General features: G+C 41.0%; 1 protein-coding gene across 7 annotated transcripts in view; it reads right to left on the reverse strand.

The window, feature by feature from the left end:
* The window catches only part of Unc5d (unc-5 netrin receptor D), a 548,490-nt gene that overhangs the window by 44,397 nt on the left and 485,947 nt on the right, over positions 1–18,146 (reverse strand). For all 7 annotated transcript variants that reach the window (XM_036209478.1, XM_036209477.1, XM_036209476.1 and 4 more), the window contains 2 exons: positions 5,000–5,168; positions 3,257–3,484 (listed from right to left, as the gene is read on the reverse strand). In XM_036209478.1, the coding sequence (XP_036065371.1) occupies positions 3,257–3,484; positions 5,000–5,168 (397 nt within the window). The remainder of the gene's footprint in view (positions 1–3,256; positions 3,485–4,999; positions 5,169–18,146) is intronic.

The raw sequence follows: 18,146 nt of genomic DNA on the forward strand, positions 1-18,146 counted from the left end.
CATGAGTACGTGAATACGTGACTATTTCTCAGCATTGTATATATTTATTTAACAGCTTTTACTACATACTTAAAGTTAGAAACTAAACTGGTAATTAGCAAAAACTAGAATGTTATTGTTTTATTTTTAGTTTTATGGCTTATTAATAGTCTTGGACATGGTATAAATCAAGTATTTTTCTGTGGGGGGAATACTGTGAGGATGATAGAAAATAAGCCAACAATGAACACAGTATTTTTAGCTCATACCACTTTAGCTGATATTAGCCATGAAGTGTTTTAGAGGCTCAAAGAGTGAATTGTTGAAGCTTTCTTAAAATGAAACAGTTTTAATGGGTTAGTAACTATTAATGAATATCACACATCAAACCATAAAATACAACCAAGATTATTTAAGATATTAAAGTGATACTAATGATTCTATGTGGAAAATTCTGAATACATTACATAGTAAGATGAAAACATAAAACATGAGTATATAACAGGAAAAGAAAGAAAGGAAGGAAGGAAGGAAGGGAGAGAGGGAAGGAGGGAGGGAGGGAGGGAGGGAGGGAGGGAGGAAGGAAGGAAGGAATGGAGGAAGGAAGGAAGGAAGGAAGGAAGGAAGGAAGGAAGGAAGGAAGGAAGGAAAAAGGAGGGAGAGACGGAGGGAGAGAGAGGAAGAGATGGAGGGAGGGAGAGGAAGAGAGAAGGAGGAAAGGAGGGAAGGAAGAAAAGAAAGAAGAAAAACAAAACTAGATGGCTATATTCTGGGTGAAAAAGTCTCTTTTCAGAAAAGCTTAAAGTTATGTTTATTCTATCCACAATTCAAAAAAGTTATGTATTCCAGGTTGAGGATCTCTTAGAAACCCAGAAGGGATGTGTGGCCTCTGCTGCTCATGACAGCTATCACAAACACCTTTCAACAACAAGTACGACCAACTACTACTTGAAAACCTTCTTTATCTTAGGTAATTGTTGGAATAAAGGGCCACTAGTATAAAAAGATTTAATGAGTGAGTTTCAAAGGTATATCTACTGAGAAACATTTCCCTTAAGCAAAGCTAAAGTTTTACCGACACAGGCATACTACTGAATAATGCAATAAGGATACCTGTATTCCATAGGGACAGAAGAGCATTTTCCCTAGCACTAAGAAGTGTGGAGGGCCAGCAGGAATAGACAGTGAATTGGAAGCTGAGCTTAGCATGTTTTTAGGACTTCCCTTGCAATGCGTATCTGTCCAAACAGTTGAGTTGCTGTAAAATCTGACTGCATCAAAGGGAATGAAAATAGATTGTTGAAAGATACTGGGGACAAACTGTCTAGGAAAATATCTGTCTTACTAGGTGCATACATAAGCAGTGAGACTACTGTTCCAAGGTCCAAACTGGTTGAGGGCTGACTTTGATGGCAATGAATGAATGTAGTCAACAGTAGATTATCCATAAGAGACTGAAGTTCTCTACAGAACTCTAGTTTGCTCCATCTTCAACATCATCTAGTTGGAATCATTGGTGCATTTTAGACAACTATTTTGTGTTTGTAGTAATCCCAACATGCACTTCTCTAGTTATTCATTCTTTGTGCTTTGAATCCCAAATGCATTTTCTCTTATAAAGAATTCTCCTTTGAGAGATGGGAAGGAAGGTGAATGAAGAGCATAAAATAACCATTATAGGATGAGAATTAATGCTTCCTTGTAACTTTACACAAAATTCCACGTGCATTAAAACAAAAGCCCCCATGGGAAGATAAGATTAACATGACCTTCACAAGATAGGTTCCTTACAAGATAAGCAGGGATGGAGGTTTGGAATGCAGGTTGTAACGGTTATGTTCAGGACTCGGGTCCTTGCATCTCTTCCATTGGTAAACATGAGTTTTCCAGCTCAGTGTCTTAAAATCTAGTTACTGAGAAAATGTTCTGCATAATGGACTTAATGACCCAGGACTGGAATAGCAGGGATCTGGAATGAGGATCCCTGTGTGTCAGGAGAGCTATGCTATATATATATGAGCAAAGCTTCCACAGACTGTTCAACATTACCCTTGCTGCTATTCATAAACCACACTCTTCAGGAGTATCTAATTTAAGATGAATCTTGCATGATTAAAAGCACCAAAAATGGAAAAGAACATTGAACTACCTCTGCCCTAATAGCCCATTATTAGACCGTGTCCAGGATACTATATATCTGCCTGGTGTTAGGTATGATTTATCATTGTTGTTTTCTAATTCCATCCTTCAGTAGACTCGGGCAATTTTCTCACTGCTTTTCCCACAGCAAATAATTCTCTGTTATGTGCTTTATGCTATTTCCTTTCTTGACCAGATATCCCCATCTTTTGCTCTTAAATCTCACCCTGTCATTAAAGGTTTGCAAAAATGTTCTCAGAAGATCTTCTACAACATTTGCACCCATTTACATTTTTCCTCAATTATGATTGTACTTTTAGATGGTTTCATAATTTAGTAGACAGTACTTTTGGTGTTTATGGATTTAATCTGGGCTCTATCTTGAGTGCCAATTGTCTCATCTCCTCTGCATTGGACACACAGTAACAGTGCTCTTGTTCAAAGTGGTGTGGGTTTTTATCCCTCAAGTTTTCACTTAAGAACCTTCTACTAATACTGGTGTTTAGGAAGCTGTTATGGTTTGAATGAGCAATGTCCCCCAGAGGCTCACATATTGGAATACTTTTCCCCATTTGGTGGCACTGTTTGGGGAGGTTAGGGAACCAAGGTGGAGTTTGCTAAAACAGACCTATCACTGAGAGCAGGCATGGAAGGTTTATAGCCTTGCTTTATTTCTCATTCTCTCTCTCTGCTTTCTGGGTATAGATGAAAATGTAATCAGCCAGCTTCTTGCTTCTGCTGCCCTAGCTTGTGGTCCCTGTCATGATAGACTTTATCCCTTTGGAACCATAAGCCAAAATAAACCCCTTTTAACAGGAAGTTGCCTTTGGTCATGATAATTTATCACAGCAACAGAGAAGGAATGAATACAGAGAATCATAATTTTCACAGCACACACACACACACACACACACACACACTCACTCACAGACACATACACTCACACATACAAACACTCACACACACACACTCACAAATACACATATACACACTCACACACACATATACACACACTCACACACACATATACACACACTCACACACACATATACACACACTCACACACACATATACATACACATACACACACACACACACACACAAATATATATATATATATATAATAAAAAAGACTGACCTGAAATGCACAAGGGGTGTTGTCCACACAGTAAACTCTCAGGTTGTAATCCAAGGAGTTACAGGACATGCAGCCAAACACGGCCACCTTGAGCTGCTTTACGGCACAGTCTGTGATTGGCTCTCCTGTGAGGGCATACGTTCCAAAGCTATCAAGTAGAACATGGCAGGCAAAAGGATCCAAAAGGCAGTAACAGGATGTGGATTCATCCTCCACTGACATCACTTCCTGTTAGAGAAAGATGTGTGCAATTCTTTCAGTTTGGAGATACCACAGGGCCCAATGGTTTACAGAGATATAAATAGACTTTTTCACAATATTGTATTGTCTTAAATATCAATGTTAAATTGTTGTTTTCTATTGAAATAACTGCTAAAGGCAAGGATGCATGAAATGGTTATGTACAGTGTGATGTCCATTTTAATAGGAACAATCACAAAACACTGCTTTGAAATTTCCATTTCTAGTTAATTGTTCAATACCAGTTTTTTTTTTTAAAAATTAAGCCTTAACCTCAATAAGCAAACTTACATTATTATTACCTTTTTTTCAAAGATCTATTTCTGAAAACCTTCTAAAATACCCTTAAGTTGATGTTTATTTTCACTCCAACACTTCATCCTCTTTCATTTCACTGCAATCATTCACAAGGGACCATTAAATAAATGACTTGGATAAGATGCACTAGAATATTTCACCCTCTCTGATAAGAACTTAGGCATGTGTAACCGATTTGGTGGAGCATAAATATAACACCATCTGTTTGGAGAAGATTGTGAGGAAAAGCTGAGAATAAAGTGGTAGAAATCAAGGCAAAACAAAACACAAGGAGAAGAAGACTATACAACATGACCCCTCTATGAACTGTAGAGCCCCAAATATTCTCCTGCCACAGTACCAGGACCCAATATGTAGCAGAATGAATTCATTCTAGCACATGGAAAATGGACTATCTCAAGATATAGCTGGGCCCAGCGTATGTAATCTATTGCAACAACTGTGTGTTTTCTCCTGGAGCACTAGGATTTCCTTTTACTTCTGCCTGAAGTACCTCCTGGGAGGCAAGATCCCAGGACTGGCACGCACAGGTCACTGTGTTCCAATAAGAATAATTCACCTGGTTTCATGCAAACTGACTTCAGACAGACACAAAGAATTCCGCATCAGATGGGCAAATCGGTGCTTTCACTTAAACTTGTAATTCAGCTGCAATCTTCCTTAGGGGTGACTGTCTCTTTGGTTGTTAGCCTCCTATTATATATTCCCATTCTTTTTCCTTGCCTCTCTCAGATTGAGATATGTCTCCTAACATGTGCTTATTTACACAGGAAATCAGTAGTGATAATCCTCCATATATTTGCCAAAGCCATACAGATGTATTAGGCACCCACTGTGTTCCTAGATACTTGAAAGCTTAGTCTAACTTCCTTGAGCTACATCTTCACTGGCACAGAGGAATGCCAGCTCAAAAAAAGGACACAGCCTAGGAGGAAGTCTGGACTGAGTTCTCAGTCCAGACAATAACTCTGCATTACATCTTGCCTCTGTTTTCCGTTCTTACATGAAAAGGCTAGCAAATACCTAGAGGACTGTATCAAATGCATACTGCAACTGCGTGGCAACTAGCAAATATTCACCAGTTTCACATCTGATCCATTGTAATAAGAATGAAGATTCAACCTAAACCATCCACATAACCCAAATACCATTTAAAAAAGATTACAACACCACCCAGCCTCTCACCTCCCACTTCCCCTGCTGTGTCCTCTTCTTCAAGTGGATGTTCCAGTGCTCTGAGCTGACGTCTGCACAGTGAGGGATGGTCAGTGCGAAGGGAGTTGTGACGAGCATATCAGGAGGACCACAGGTGACTTCAGGACTCAGGAGCACCTCAGATCCATCTGACTGCAGGCTTCACAGAAGAGAAAGAGTAAGACAGGGAAGCACGTGAAAGATGAGGAACTTTGAATGAGAACTTAGTTACAGACAGGGATAGTCTACAAGCAGAGGGTAATCCCTCTGGAGAATGACTTGGAGAACAGGGCATAGCCTCAGACGGCTCAGGCATCCAGATTGACTTATGGTTAGGTCTCAACTGACTTCACCAACAAATAAACCAAGTGACAACCAGTCATTTGGAAATAAAGGAAGGAATGGAAGAGCCCTAAAATGCACCTGCGGAGCCAACCCCAGCTGACAAATTATCATTCTTGCTAATATATTCCTCAATTATCATTCTTGTTAGCATATTCCTATCAGTGATAAATCCCAAGAATTCTACAGATCTGACATACTTGGTTGTCTTATCACCAGATCCCTTTCTCCAAACAACATATTCAATAATATTTTAGTAGTAGTAAATGATGAAACAAGTTATTATGATTCAAAACACTACCTTGAGTGTATACAAATTAGACATTATTATTCTGGTTTAAAAACATTTATTTCTGCAATGTACAAACATATCAGTTTTATAATATTTTTACACTGATGGCTCAGTGGAAAGCTATATGCATATAATCATGCACATGATATCTAATTTTAAACTCTACTTCAAATCCTAATTTAAAGTTGTTTCAAATTTTCCTTTGTTGTGAATTACTTAAAATAAAAAATGCTATTGTAGAACAGACAAACCCATGTGAAATTTCAGTAAAGAGGTCATGCCTCATTGACTCCCCCTGTTTCATTACACAGTTCCCTTCATACCACACATATTGGGAATGGAACACAGGGCCACTAAGCCTTACACTACCTCTTAGTTTTATTCAGTTCTCCCAAGAAACAAAAAGGTGATGGAGCTTATATAATAACAATCAGTAAAAATAACATAATAGGAAGCCCACTTATGGTCTCCCAAATCTCTTCTTCTCTCCTGGGTTTTCACTTATAAGAAATACAATGATACAATCAATGATGTAATTGCCGACTCACAGATGAGCAATGTATGCTGAGATCTAGGTCAGATAGACACTACAAAGCTTCTACACTCTCCACTCAAGAAGACATTTAAATGTGTCATCCTGAATCCCCAGAGTAAGCCCCTGGCAGCATAAAGTTGAAATTTGGTTCTCAAAGATATAATTGGTCTCATTCCTTAGGAGTTCACCTAAATGCTATTAATTTCTGAATCACTTTTGTTCACATTCACTGACATGCCTCAAATTCTTCGTGGCCACACTTGAGCTCATTGTCTATAGTTTTCTATTGCACTAAACCCAGGTTATATAATGGAGCAGGGTTACCCTCCATCTACTGCATCCAAGACAGAGTGAACACGATGACTTGGTTGCCTTCCCTCCCCAAGAAGCACTAGTGATGCTTTCAAAAAGATTATTTTTCCAAAATGCCTGAATTTGATAGTTCTTTCTCTACAAATAATGCATATGTTAAGCTGGGATACCCCCTCCTTTCCTCCCCTCCCCCCTTTACATTTGAGCAGCGAGGGAAATTGCAAAGCTGCATTTGCAGTAACAATCACACTTTGGAAAGTCTAGAACAATATACTCAAGGTTTGAAAAACATGTGAAACTCAAGTGTGTGCTCTCAGTACACAGTGGTGGCCTGTGTGGGTGAATGGCTGCCAACGATTATTAGACAGGGTTAAGTACTTTTCTTATAATTGCCTTCTACATTCATCATGGACAGGAAAAGCAGGGATGCTTGTGAGTGACCGATGACAATCTCTCCTAAAAGAACTACTTAATTGCTTTCAGAGAATCATCCCCCTCATTGAACATATTGTTCAAACATATGGGAATTGGGGGAATTATTTAATGCCAAATGAACTGAAATCAGCTAATTAGAGGAACCTGCACACGCACTGTGAATAGCAAGACTCCTCTCAGTCTTAATGAAACCAGGATCAGCACTCACAGCCACAGTAACCTGGGTATCAGAGTGCTGGGGCTGTGCCTTAAGTGGGCCTTGGACCCCACCATAAGTGTAAAGTCAATAAATCAAAGTTTATATGGAATCCTCCTTCCCTGAAAATAGTGTCTGTAGACGTTGGTATCTCTCTGGTGGTGGAACAAAACTTAATCTCTCCATTTCTCTTTCCTTCGGTAATAATAATTTGCCCTTTTCTGTCACTGTCTATCCTTGGCAATCAGGGAGACTTACAGATATTAATTAAAACCTCTCACACACCTGAGAAGGCATGCGATTGCTGTATAAGGCCACAGAGATGTCAGTCTGTGACCAGACTGTGTCTTTCTTCTCAGTCACCATCAAGAGATTTCTGGCCAATTTCCTGGCGTCTGTGACATCCCAAGGAAAGATGGGGATGGAGAATATGATCCTAGATGAGTCACAGATAATGAATGACTCAGGACATTTAAGGACAGGATTAGGGAGAGAAGCCTTTAATTGAGTGTGGACAAAGATGAAGCTTTATATGAAAAGCTTGGATGGCATTTGCATTTTCTCACATTATATAATATATGACGAGGATCTATGTCCTTGTGCGGAGAAAAGGCAGCACATTTTTTTTCTAGAATTGCTATAAGCTAATAATAACTGCAACTATTAATGATGGTGACTTCAGCACCATAGTATGAACTAGTTCACCACATTACACACCCTATTATGCTTCCCGGATTGGAAAGCCTTGCTGCCTGGGACCTTTGTTACATAACTCTTACATTGTTCTCCAGCTATATATACATATACATATACATGCATTTATAGGCACATGCATATATGCATATAATTTAGATCTTCTTTATGTAAAGATAATTTGAGATCCAGGTTTTATCTCTAGAGGAACTTTGTTATCTGAGGTAACACATTTATTCAGTAACTCATCAATGTGTCAATCAATACATGCTTAAACAAAAGGTTCACAGCCTTAGGAGTACACACTATCAGGATTTAAGGAACTCCAGCCACAAGGCTGGTCTTCTTGCTCTGTCTTTGCCTTCTAGTCTACTTTCAATTCAGCCACATGCCAGTTTGCTCTAACCTCAAGGAATTGGGGCTATTTTTGCTGCTTTGCAGTGCTAGCCATTGCCTGAAAGACATGTCCTCCAGCCAGCCATCAGACTCCCTGTCCTGTTCAGGTCTTCATGGAAATGACATCCACTAATGAGGCACTCCTTGCCTGTGCCCTGGTAATTGGAACATCCCTACACCAAGGGCTGACCTTTGCTTTTCTTTTGCTCAATGCCTTCTAATGGACTGCCCTTTCTGCTCATTTGTTCTTATGTCACCTCCAAGCTAAGATGTACTTTTCAGGGGGCTAGAGATTCAAAACAATGTTTTGTTCATTATTGTATTCTTAATGTCCAACCATGCTGATGGTAAACCCTCAAAATATTTGTTGAAAGAACACAGAATTCAGCCTGAAGGGGCTCCTAATCATGAAGTCTGAAACACTTTGAGACTCAAAGTAAAGAAAAGTGCAAAGGAGAAGAAGTGCAAAGTAGAACACACTGAGCCACATAAGAATGCACAGGAGCTACTGATATAAATGTATGTACAAGAAGAAAAAGTTAAAAACAACAAAAGACTGACTAGGGAATACACATAGGAAACCATCACTTAGCAATTAGCCACAGTAATTCTTGATGTGACCTAGAATTATAAATAATATAAACTACTGGAGGGAAGTGTGAGGAGTTCAACATAGCTCCAAAGCACTTACCATGGAGTACTTGCCAAAAGGCAAGTTACAAAAGGCAACTATTGCAACACATGGCTGATTTGCCACACAGAACTGGACACAGTTGTCAACTTTAATGTTGCCAGTAGTGGAGGGAAGGGACAGATGCATCCTGAGATGGGATACAGTGCAGGGAACTCGGCATCCCCTCTTGACCATTCCCAAAGCACACAACTTACATCTCGACACATGGAAACATGAGAGGAAGTCAGTTTGCTGGGAAGTGTACTACATAGTCATTCTGCAGGCTTAATTGTCACTGTCATAAGATTCAAAGGCAGAATATCAGATTCACGTATCCTAAAGATACATAGCAATCAAATACAATGAACCATCTTGGGTTCTCATTTGCCATGAAGAGCCTTATTTTGGTAAAAGTTGAAATAAACATAAGGTTTGTTCAGTAGGTAATAGTATTTCATCAGTGCTAATTATCTGACTTTGATAAACATGCTGTGGTCACAAAAGATAACATCCAGCTTTGGAGTTAAATATATGCTAACGTATTTGGGATAAAGGGGCATCTTGTTCATAAAGATTATAAACCATTTGTTCATGTGTACATGCATGCATTTTACTCACTTGTATAAATATACAGGGAGAGAATACAGCAAAGGTAATATGCATTAGCCCTTATGAATCTGATCAAAGGTGACAGAAATTCGGTTTCCAGTCTCCAATATTCATTACATTGGAAAATGTATTCAAATTTTAAAATGTTGAAACTGAATGAGTGAATGGAAATAAGATACTCAGGGAGTTGTTATTTATTTTTTTTCAGAATTCTGTTGCATGAAACATGAGCTGGAGAGAGATGGAGGTGCTCCAGGAGTGTTGTATGCCCTGTGGGGTAGCATTCTTCTTGCCTGTCTGCACACCACTGCCAACACTGATGACCTTGACAGGGACGGGGTACCTGCTTAGACATTGTGTTTTTTAACTCAACAGTTGCTGATCTGATACTAAACTTGTAAAAGATCATTTTCTTCAAGCCCAAACTGCCAATTTCAAGTTCAGAGATGAGGTTTCCACTGCTGTTGCCTGCCCTGCTGTGCTTGGTAATCACCATCCCTGCCTTCCTCCTTATGGCCTTGATTTTAGATTAATAGAGGTTTGATCACCTTTACCCATACCATCATTCCGGAATCCAGACAGGAGAGTAATGATAGTTTTACTATGTCAGACCCTTGGTCAATACATAATTAAATCATATTTTAATGGAACTGACGTAAAAGGCAGATAGATTTCAGCTGTGGTACTACAACTAGACCCCTGAAAGTAAGACTGCTCTAGCCTGTTAGAGTTTTCAACTGAGGAGACATACTGTTCTCATCACCTTCATAGTTGTTCCCCTTTCATTAAAACCCACATTCTGACGTAGTACTAAAATTACTATGGAGGGGCAAAAGGCCCCAAAAGGTTTGAGGTTTGTTGTTTTGTTTGTTTTTATTTTGGTGTTCTGTCTTGCTTTGGCCAGTTTCCCAAGCATTCCCAGGAAGCGTCCTAGAAGTGCAGGTGAGCTGGCCTCTTTCACAGCCACCCTTTCTCACTCGTTCGTCTCAAATCGTGAACACACGTGTTGAGAACTTTTTCTCACAACTCGTATGCAGGTTGTGAGAAACAAGCACCCTGAAAGCAACGATAGGTAGTGAGGAGCTGAGGAGAGGAGAAAGTGGGGGGGATCCCCTATTCATGACAGCAGTTCCCTCACCTTTTATCTTCAAGAGGTTCTAAAACATGAATCCGGCTCAGAATTTCTTGGGCAGGGTAGTTAATTCTACATTCCTGGATACATCCAGTAAAGGTTCTGTTGAGTGTCTGTGAACTAGGGACAGGAATCCCTACTACTTTTACTTACAAGGAATGTGTCTCTGGCACTAACATTTGAAACTTGTATTGTTCTTAAGAAAATATTCAAAGGAACCCTGCATATAAGAGGGACTTGGGCTTCTGACAAATACAGGGAAGGTTTCTAAAATGGAATTTGGACGCTGGTCAAGTTGAATGCACAGTGTTAAGGCCTTTCATGTGGCTAATGTTAACACCATTCCACTGTAGCCGACTTCTCCTCACATCTCCAGTTTGTAAGCAGCATGTATTCATAAGTAGCGATGCCAGGTTGGAGGTTGATTAGCAATGACTGGAAATAATGCTGCAGCTCATCAAGCCATTGTATTCCATTAGTCGGGAAGCACAGATTGAGAACACTGGATTAAAACAGCCCCCATGTACAGTTCACAAGGGACCAAAGTGCTTCTCTACCTTCCAAGGGTTTAAAGATTTGGGTCACCCACATGGTATTATCTAAAATAGGATCACATGGGGAAGGAGACAGCACAAAGGGGCATGTGGTGGGAGGAGAATGAGAGGCACACTGGGATGAGTCTCTGAGCTTGTTGAAATGGAGCAACACCACACTGAGAGAGATTAAACTGTTTGCATATGTTAAACGGCTTTAGTTTACACACACATTCGTAGGGTGTTTACCAATTAATATACTAAAGGAAGCACAAATCATGTGCAAATCACTAGTTCCTAGACACGATTTAAGGCTCATCTTTCATGCAGTGTTGGGCGTTTTAGAAGTGAAATGATGCCTCCCTGTGAAGGAGTGAGGGGAGAGGGAGAGGAGCAGATCTATGCATCATGCTGCTGTGACAGTTTTTAATATCTAGTAAGTTGTTTATTCATTTACATTTTGAATGGGGAAACAGCTTTCTCTGGAGGAAATGTGAATCTTATTTCATTTTAGTCAGGGAAGACCTAAAGAGAAATCAGGCCCAGTGTCTTCTGTGCTTAGATGCAGGGATGCTGCTGGGTAGAGGGGCAAGACAAAGCCACATGTCACATGTCAACTTTGAGGCAGAATTGGTAAGCACCTTATTAGTGCTGATAGTGTGTGTGTGTATGTGTGTTTGTGTGTGTGTGCATGTGTGTGCATGTGTGTGTATGTGTATGTGTGCATGTGTGTGTGCGTGTGTGTGTGTGTGTGTGTGTGTGTGTGTGTGTGTGTGTATTGGTATTGAGCATGGAGCAGTGGTGGTAGGGAGTTGTTCTATGGAGCATATTTTTCAAGACTGGAATTTTTTGTTAAGAAGCTTTCATGATTAGATACCAGGGATTCATGCATGCCAGGCAAGTGTTGGATGTCTGAAGTAGACACCTCATCCCCGAAGCTGGGGCTGTAAGCAAATTCAGGCATGAGCATTGTTACACCGGAGGAAGCTTTAAGAAGATAAAATATGAAGGTTTGCATGGTGGTCAAGTAGAAGCTTGAGTTTCTGTCCTATTACTGCTATAGCTCAAACAAATTGGTTTAAAACAAGCTTTTCTTACAGGTCTCAGGAGCAGAGATCTCACCAAGCTAAAAGAATCTCCTGGTCTTTCCCAGCTGCAGGGTGCTGGTATGTCTTGAGGCAAGGTCCCTCTGTTAGACAGCAGCATGGCCTTCTCAGATCTCCCTGACTGTCATTCCTGCCTTCTTAAGACCCTCCGTTGTGCTTTCCTGAAACAGTTTGCAGCATCTCTGCTTCTCAAGGTCACTAGCATTATTCATATCCGAGGAATCCCTTGGCATAAGGGAAGAACATGCCCAAGTCCTGGGAGCAGCATGAGGCATCTTCAGGGAGTCATTTTGTTATTGTGGAATAACATTTTGTATGTTGGCACCCTCTGTCTCTGCTCTTTGTCCTGCATTGTCTCTCACGTATGGCACAACTAATCCAGGTGCTGCTCATTTTCAGGGTTTCAATGCAGCAGTTGGTGGAGGCTCTGCACCATTGTCCAGACAGGTACTTGTGACTGCACATAACCTTATGGGACCTGGGAGGGTCTAGTGGTTTAATTTAAAGACTACACCCAAGAGGGTACGAGGTGGATGGTTCATGACTTCCAAGGTCTGGGTGGGTCATCTTCGCAGCATGGAGGTAGCCTTACTGGGGGCTGGTGTCTTCTCTTGGCATTTGTATTAGAGTATAACTACGTGAAGTGGAAAGGATGATATATATTAAATATCTTAATAGGGCAGGTTATTTCTACTTCCAGCATGGGCAATAAAAGAGATAGCCACACAAATAAAAATAATTACAGTATGTGGTGCCTTGCTCACAATGTGCAATCAAACCCATGAACCAGTGACTTTCCCCTTATTGAGTTAAGGTATACTTTCTACTTTGCTCTATTAACAGCATTCAAAACCATTGTTATCTTGTCAATGGCATCTTTAATTAAAGACTCCCCTGGACCACTCTAATCACTTCCCATTGTGAGCTCACTTGGGCTCCAAATGCACTTTGATTAAAATGACGGCAATTTGTACTGAGGTGTGCTTGTAGACTGAGGGGGTTGTGAGGTGGAAAAGAAAGCAGGGCTGGGTTTGGGCGGGGGAGTCTTTCCTGAAAAGAAGCAAGTCTTAAAATGACAATTGATGTATGAATTTTTGTCTTTTTCACCTTTTTTCCCCCTGTATTTCGTTTTGACATTATATTCCAACATAAATGACTTTGTGGGAAAAAAAATCATCTTGATTTTACTGGGGGAAAGAGTATAATCTTCCACTAAAGGTGCATTAACCCTTCTAGTCCATTAAGATACTATTTGATAAATTGCTCCTTTTATTACAACGCATGGCAAGGCAGCCTGAAAGAATGAATGTAGTTCCCAAATGGCAGCAATTTACTCCCCCAGTACTGGCAGAGTCCTGTTATGTTGTGTTACTTAGGAATCACCTTTCCTCAGCAGTTCCTTAGTCTCATCACAGTGTTAATTAACGCCAATCTCTCAGAAGGGAGAGGAACATGTCTCCCATTTGATGAATCCAGTAAAACTGTTCTGAAACTCACTTAAAGCAACATAGTGAATTCAAACCCTGGACTGAGCCCTGAGCAAAGAGGAACAAGGACAGTTATGCATTTTCATCCATCACTAGCAAGCAAAGAAAGCTTGGGAGTGTATAGGGATACAGCATGTTCAAGATGACCTTAGCCACCTGTCTTGCTGGACTAGTTACTTATCTTCCAACCCAAGTGTCAGCCCACCAGGTTTCCACTGTTTGGAGGTATAAAGGACAGACCAGAGAATCACTAGAAAAGGTGGCAGACTCAAAAGCATTGGAGGTAATTTGTTTAATAGGGGTCCTGAGAGGGAACCACTAATCTTTTCACTGTAATAGTAGTGAAAAAAATTGACTTGTTTTTAAGCCCAGAAGTGTGGTGGAATCATGGAGACAGCTAAAGCAACCAGGGGACATCTGTTGTTTATGCAATAAAAAAAATCAGGGCTGTAGGTGGAGGTGGTGGTTTTAGTCAGTTAGGTTCTTACTATGCAAGCACGAGGCCTTGAGATCAGAGCCACAATACCCATGTTAAAAAACTAGGTATAATGGCATGAACCTCTAATCTCAAAGTTTAAGGAGTAAGAGACAGGGGGATGGCAGGAGCTTACAGGCTAGCCAGTCTAGCAGAATTAGTGAGTTCCATGTTCAGTGAGAGATGCTGTTTCAACAAAGCAAGGTAGTGAGCAATTGAGAAAGACACCAGGTATCGATGTCTGGTCTCCACATGCAGGAGATCTATGTGTACATATACACACATTCACAGGAACATGTATGCATATGAACTCAACAAGTACATTGTAAATCAGGACTGGGTCATCCTGGCAGTATAGGCATGTAAATCCCAGCTGCTATTGAGGCTAAGGCAAGAAGAGCTACACTCAAAGTATGCTTGGTTTATGGAATAAATTCCAGGACAATCTGGATAATTAGTGAGATCCTCTCTCAAAATGAAAACTAAAAAGAAGGCTTCTGGTGTAGCTCAGTGGTAGAGCACTTCTCTAGCATGTTCTAGATCTGAACTCCTATCACCACATAATAACTGAGCATGTAAATTAATGAACAAGTAGATGGTGCTTTACAGTTTTCACTGGACTTCTTGTAGTTTGATTTTATTAATAAGACTCTTTAAGATTCATGCTACAAGGAAGTTATTGTATTATCTTCATCCAAGTCACACAACAGTTAACATTATGTAAATTTTTATGTCTAGAGAAAATGAATGATCTGCTCGAGGTTACCTTAGCTCTTCCCAGGACTGACTGGAGCCTAAGCAGTGTGAATTTCTATGCTTCCCCCACACTCCCACAGTCTGCCATATCGGTTCATTTCTGATAATTCTTTATTCTTCATGCAATGTCAATGGCTAAGTTGGCAATACAACCTTGACACGTGCAACATGTCATCAGTACATGTCAATTAGTTCTAGGATGGCAGGTGGAGTCTTACCTAGAAAGACAGGCTATTTCACCTTGAATGGAGCATGGATGCCGATTCTGTGCCCTATATCCTCACCTCATGCTAGTAAGTCAGAATCCTGCCATACCTTCTGGCTTGATGATGAAGCAAAATTTCACTCTACTAGGTCACCACCCACCCTGCTGCCACCATGATTATGTTGCACATTTCTTCTCTCTCTCTCTCTCTCTCTCTCTCTCTCTCTCTCTCTCTCTCCCTCCCTCCCTCCCTCCCTCCTTCCCTCTCTCCCTCCCTCCCTCCCTCCTTTCATCATTTTTTCCCTTATAAGTTAAAGAGCTATGTTTATTCCCTAGAAAGAAATCCAAAGTTGTTCCTAGAGCAACTGATATCAGGAACTCTCAGGTGACCTTCAGCTGGCAAATCTCTCTCTGCTAATTAATCATCAAGTCCCAGAATTCTGGGCAATATCTTCAACCCTTTCATGTCTTTTACCACACACACACACACACACACACACACACACACACACACACACCCTTCCATAGATTCTCTTATCCCCTCTCCCTTGACTCCAATGTGAAGATTAGTGAAGGGATCTGAAATATTCACGATCAGAGACAAGGACACTCAATTGTAGAGAGGCTATGATTTATTTATTGTCCAAACTGGCATCATTTGGAGGGAGCAAATAGGACACTACCAATAATGCCACAAGGAGGGCTCTTGGATGATGCAGGCTTGCATTTTGGCAATGAAGATTAGAAAGTGACCCATACCAGGTCTCCAGAATCTGAAGCCTCATCAGTCCTTAACATTAAATCAACTGGATGTAAAATTCACATTTATATTTCCCTCCCCATCTTCCATATGCTTTGCTTTGCTTTTAAGATGCAGGGCAATAATGTCTACCTTTGTGCATGTGTACATACATCTTGACCAGTGAGATGGTCAATTTTGATTGTAACTTGATGGCATTAAGAAACACCTAGGTGATTAGTGAGGAACAGCTCTCCTGGGTGTGTCTGAGAGGGCATTTTCAGGGACAATTTGACAATGAGTGTATGCACACAGGAGGCTGACACTTAATGTCTGTATAGGAAAGGAGACCCTGTCAGCTTCCCCATAGTTTTTTACAAACATATGCCCTAGCTGTTCTCCTAGGAAAGAAACAGAGAACTTATACCTTTTTACTTAACTATCTGAAGCAAGGTAGTGAAACCCCAGGCCTTGTGCTTGCTAGGCAAGCAAGCACTCTACCACTGAGCTAAATCCCCAACCCCAGTGATGGTTTTCTTAGATGACTTAGAAAGATTTTAAAGACAAGAATCCTTAATGGGCTCATTGTAGATGAGCTAGATGAGCGCTGGTTCTAAAACTTCTCAGTGATGGTGGGTGTATGTGACCAGCTCGCCAACAGTTGTATGTAAGCACCAGCAGTCCCCTATGGCCCCTATTGGCAACAGCTCCCCCGGGAACACTGCAGCAGCCTGGAAAAGCTGTGGCCCACATCTCAGAGCTAGGGTTTATCTCACTTCTTGGGAATATGGAGCCTGGAAATTATCCCTCTTCCCTTGGCTTTGCCACTGTCCTGGTTACTTTTTTTGTCAAATTGACATAAGCTATAATTATCTAGGAAGAGGAATCTCAATTAAGAAAATGTCTCCATTAAATTGCCTGTAGGCAAGTCTTGATTAATGATTGATGTGGGAGGGCCTCACTTACTGCGGGGCAGTGCCATACCTGGGCAGGTGGTCCTGGATGGTACATGGAAAGCAAGCTGAGCAAGCCCTGGGTAGCAAGCCAGTAGGCAGAGTTCCACCATGGCCTCTGCTTCAGTCCCTGCCTTTGTCCCTGCCCTGAATTCCCTCAGTGTTGGACAATGACCTAGGAGTTGTAGGATGAAAGAAACCTCTCTTCCCCAAGTTGCTTTAGGATATGGCCTTTGTCATAGCAACAGAAAACCAACAAGGAAAGCCACCATGCCCTATATTCACAAAGGTTTTCTCCTGGATCCCGGTAACATGGAGCTGGTAAAGAAACTGGTATGTAATGAGAACAGCTACCAATGCCATTTCCCTACAAATAATTTCAATTTTGTAGCCAATTCTCTTGCATCTTTGGAGAGGGCAAAAACCCAAAACCAAAACCAAAACCATTTTTGAGATTATGTTCCTCTAAAATGTGATTTATTTATTTTTTTCTGTCTTTCTTCAGTTGCATTCTTGCTACAACAGGAAGGCAGGAGGCAATGTGTGTGCATGGGTGTAGTGCTGGGGTGAGATGCTGTTTCTCAACAAGGTAAAGGGAAGTGCAAAACTGGCCTTGGTGTTATGACTGGCTAATCTCTAAAGTCAAATGTTGGGGTAATTGACAATAACTTTCTAATCAGCTTCTGAGCCCTGTCAGTTCCACAAATAGAGAAGAAACAAACAGCATGCCCACTGGGTCCCAACCACTTCTGTGTTGCATAACTAGACCCTTCCTCTTCCACCTTGTATCTGTAGTATCATAAGTCTCCTTGGTCCATAACTGAACACACCTAACACTTCACAATTATTGACCAAACTGCTTTCACAACATCAGTCGTGGAGGCTATTCTACATGTCCACAACTGTTTGTCATGAGACAGCTCTGCTTTATTTTACCCATATAAAGAGAGAGAGATAGCTTCAACTAGACATAAATTCACCAAGTTTGGAAGGCGAATAGTACTGGGTTAGCCTGCGAGTGTTTAACCAGACTGTCTGTGCAGCAGCACCAGAAGCACCATGATTAGTACCAGCAGCACCACCAGGATTAGTACCAGCAGCACCAGCCTTAGTACCAGCACCACCAGCAATACCAACATCAGCACCAGCACCAGCAGTACCAGCAGTAAAAGCAGCACTAGCAGCATCAGCACCAGCATTAGTACCAGCAGTACCAGCAGCACCAGCAGCATCCTGCCCAGCCACCTGCTGTCAGGGTCAATGAATAGC

This window comes from Onychomys torridus, chromosome 17 (assembly GCF_903995425.1).
Source record: "Onychomys torridus chromosome 17, mOncTor1.1, whole genome shotgun sequence".
NCBI lineage: Eukaryota > Metazoa > Chordata > Mammalia > Rodentia > Cricetidae > Onychomys > Onychomys torridus.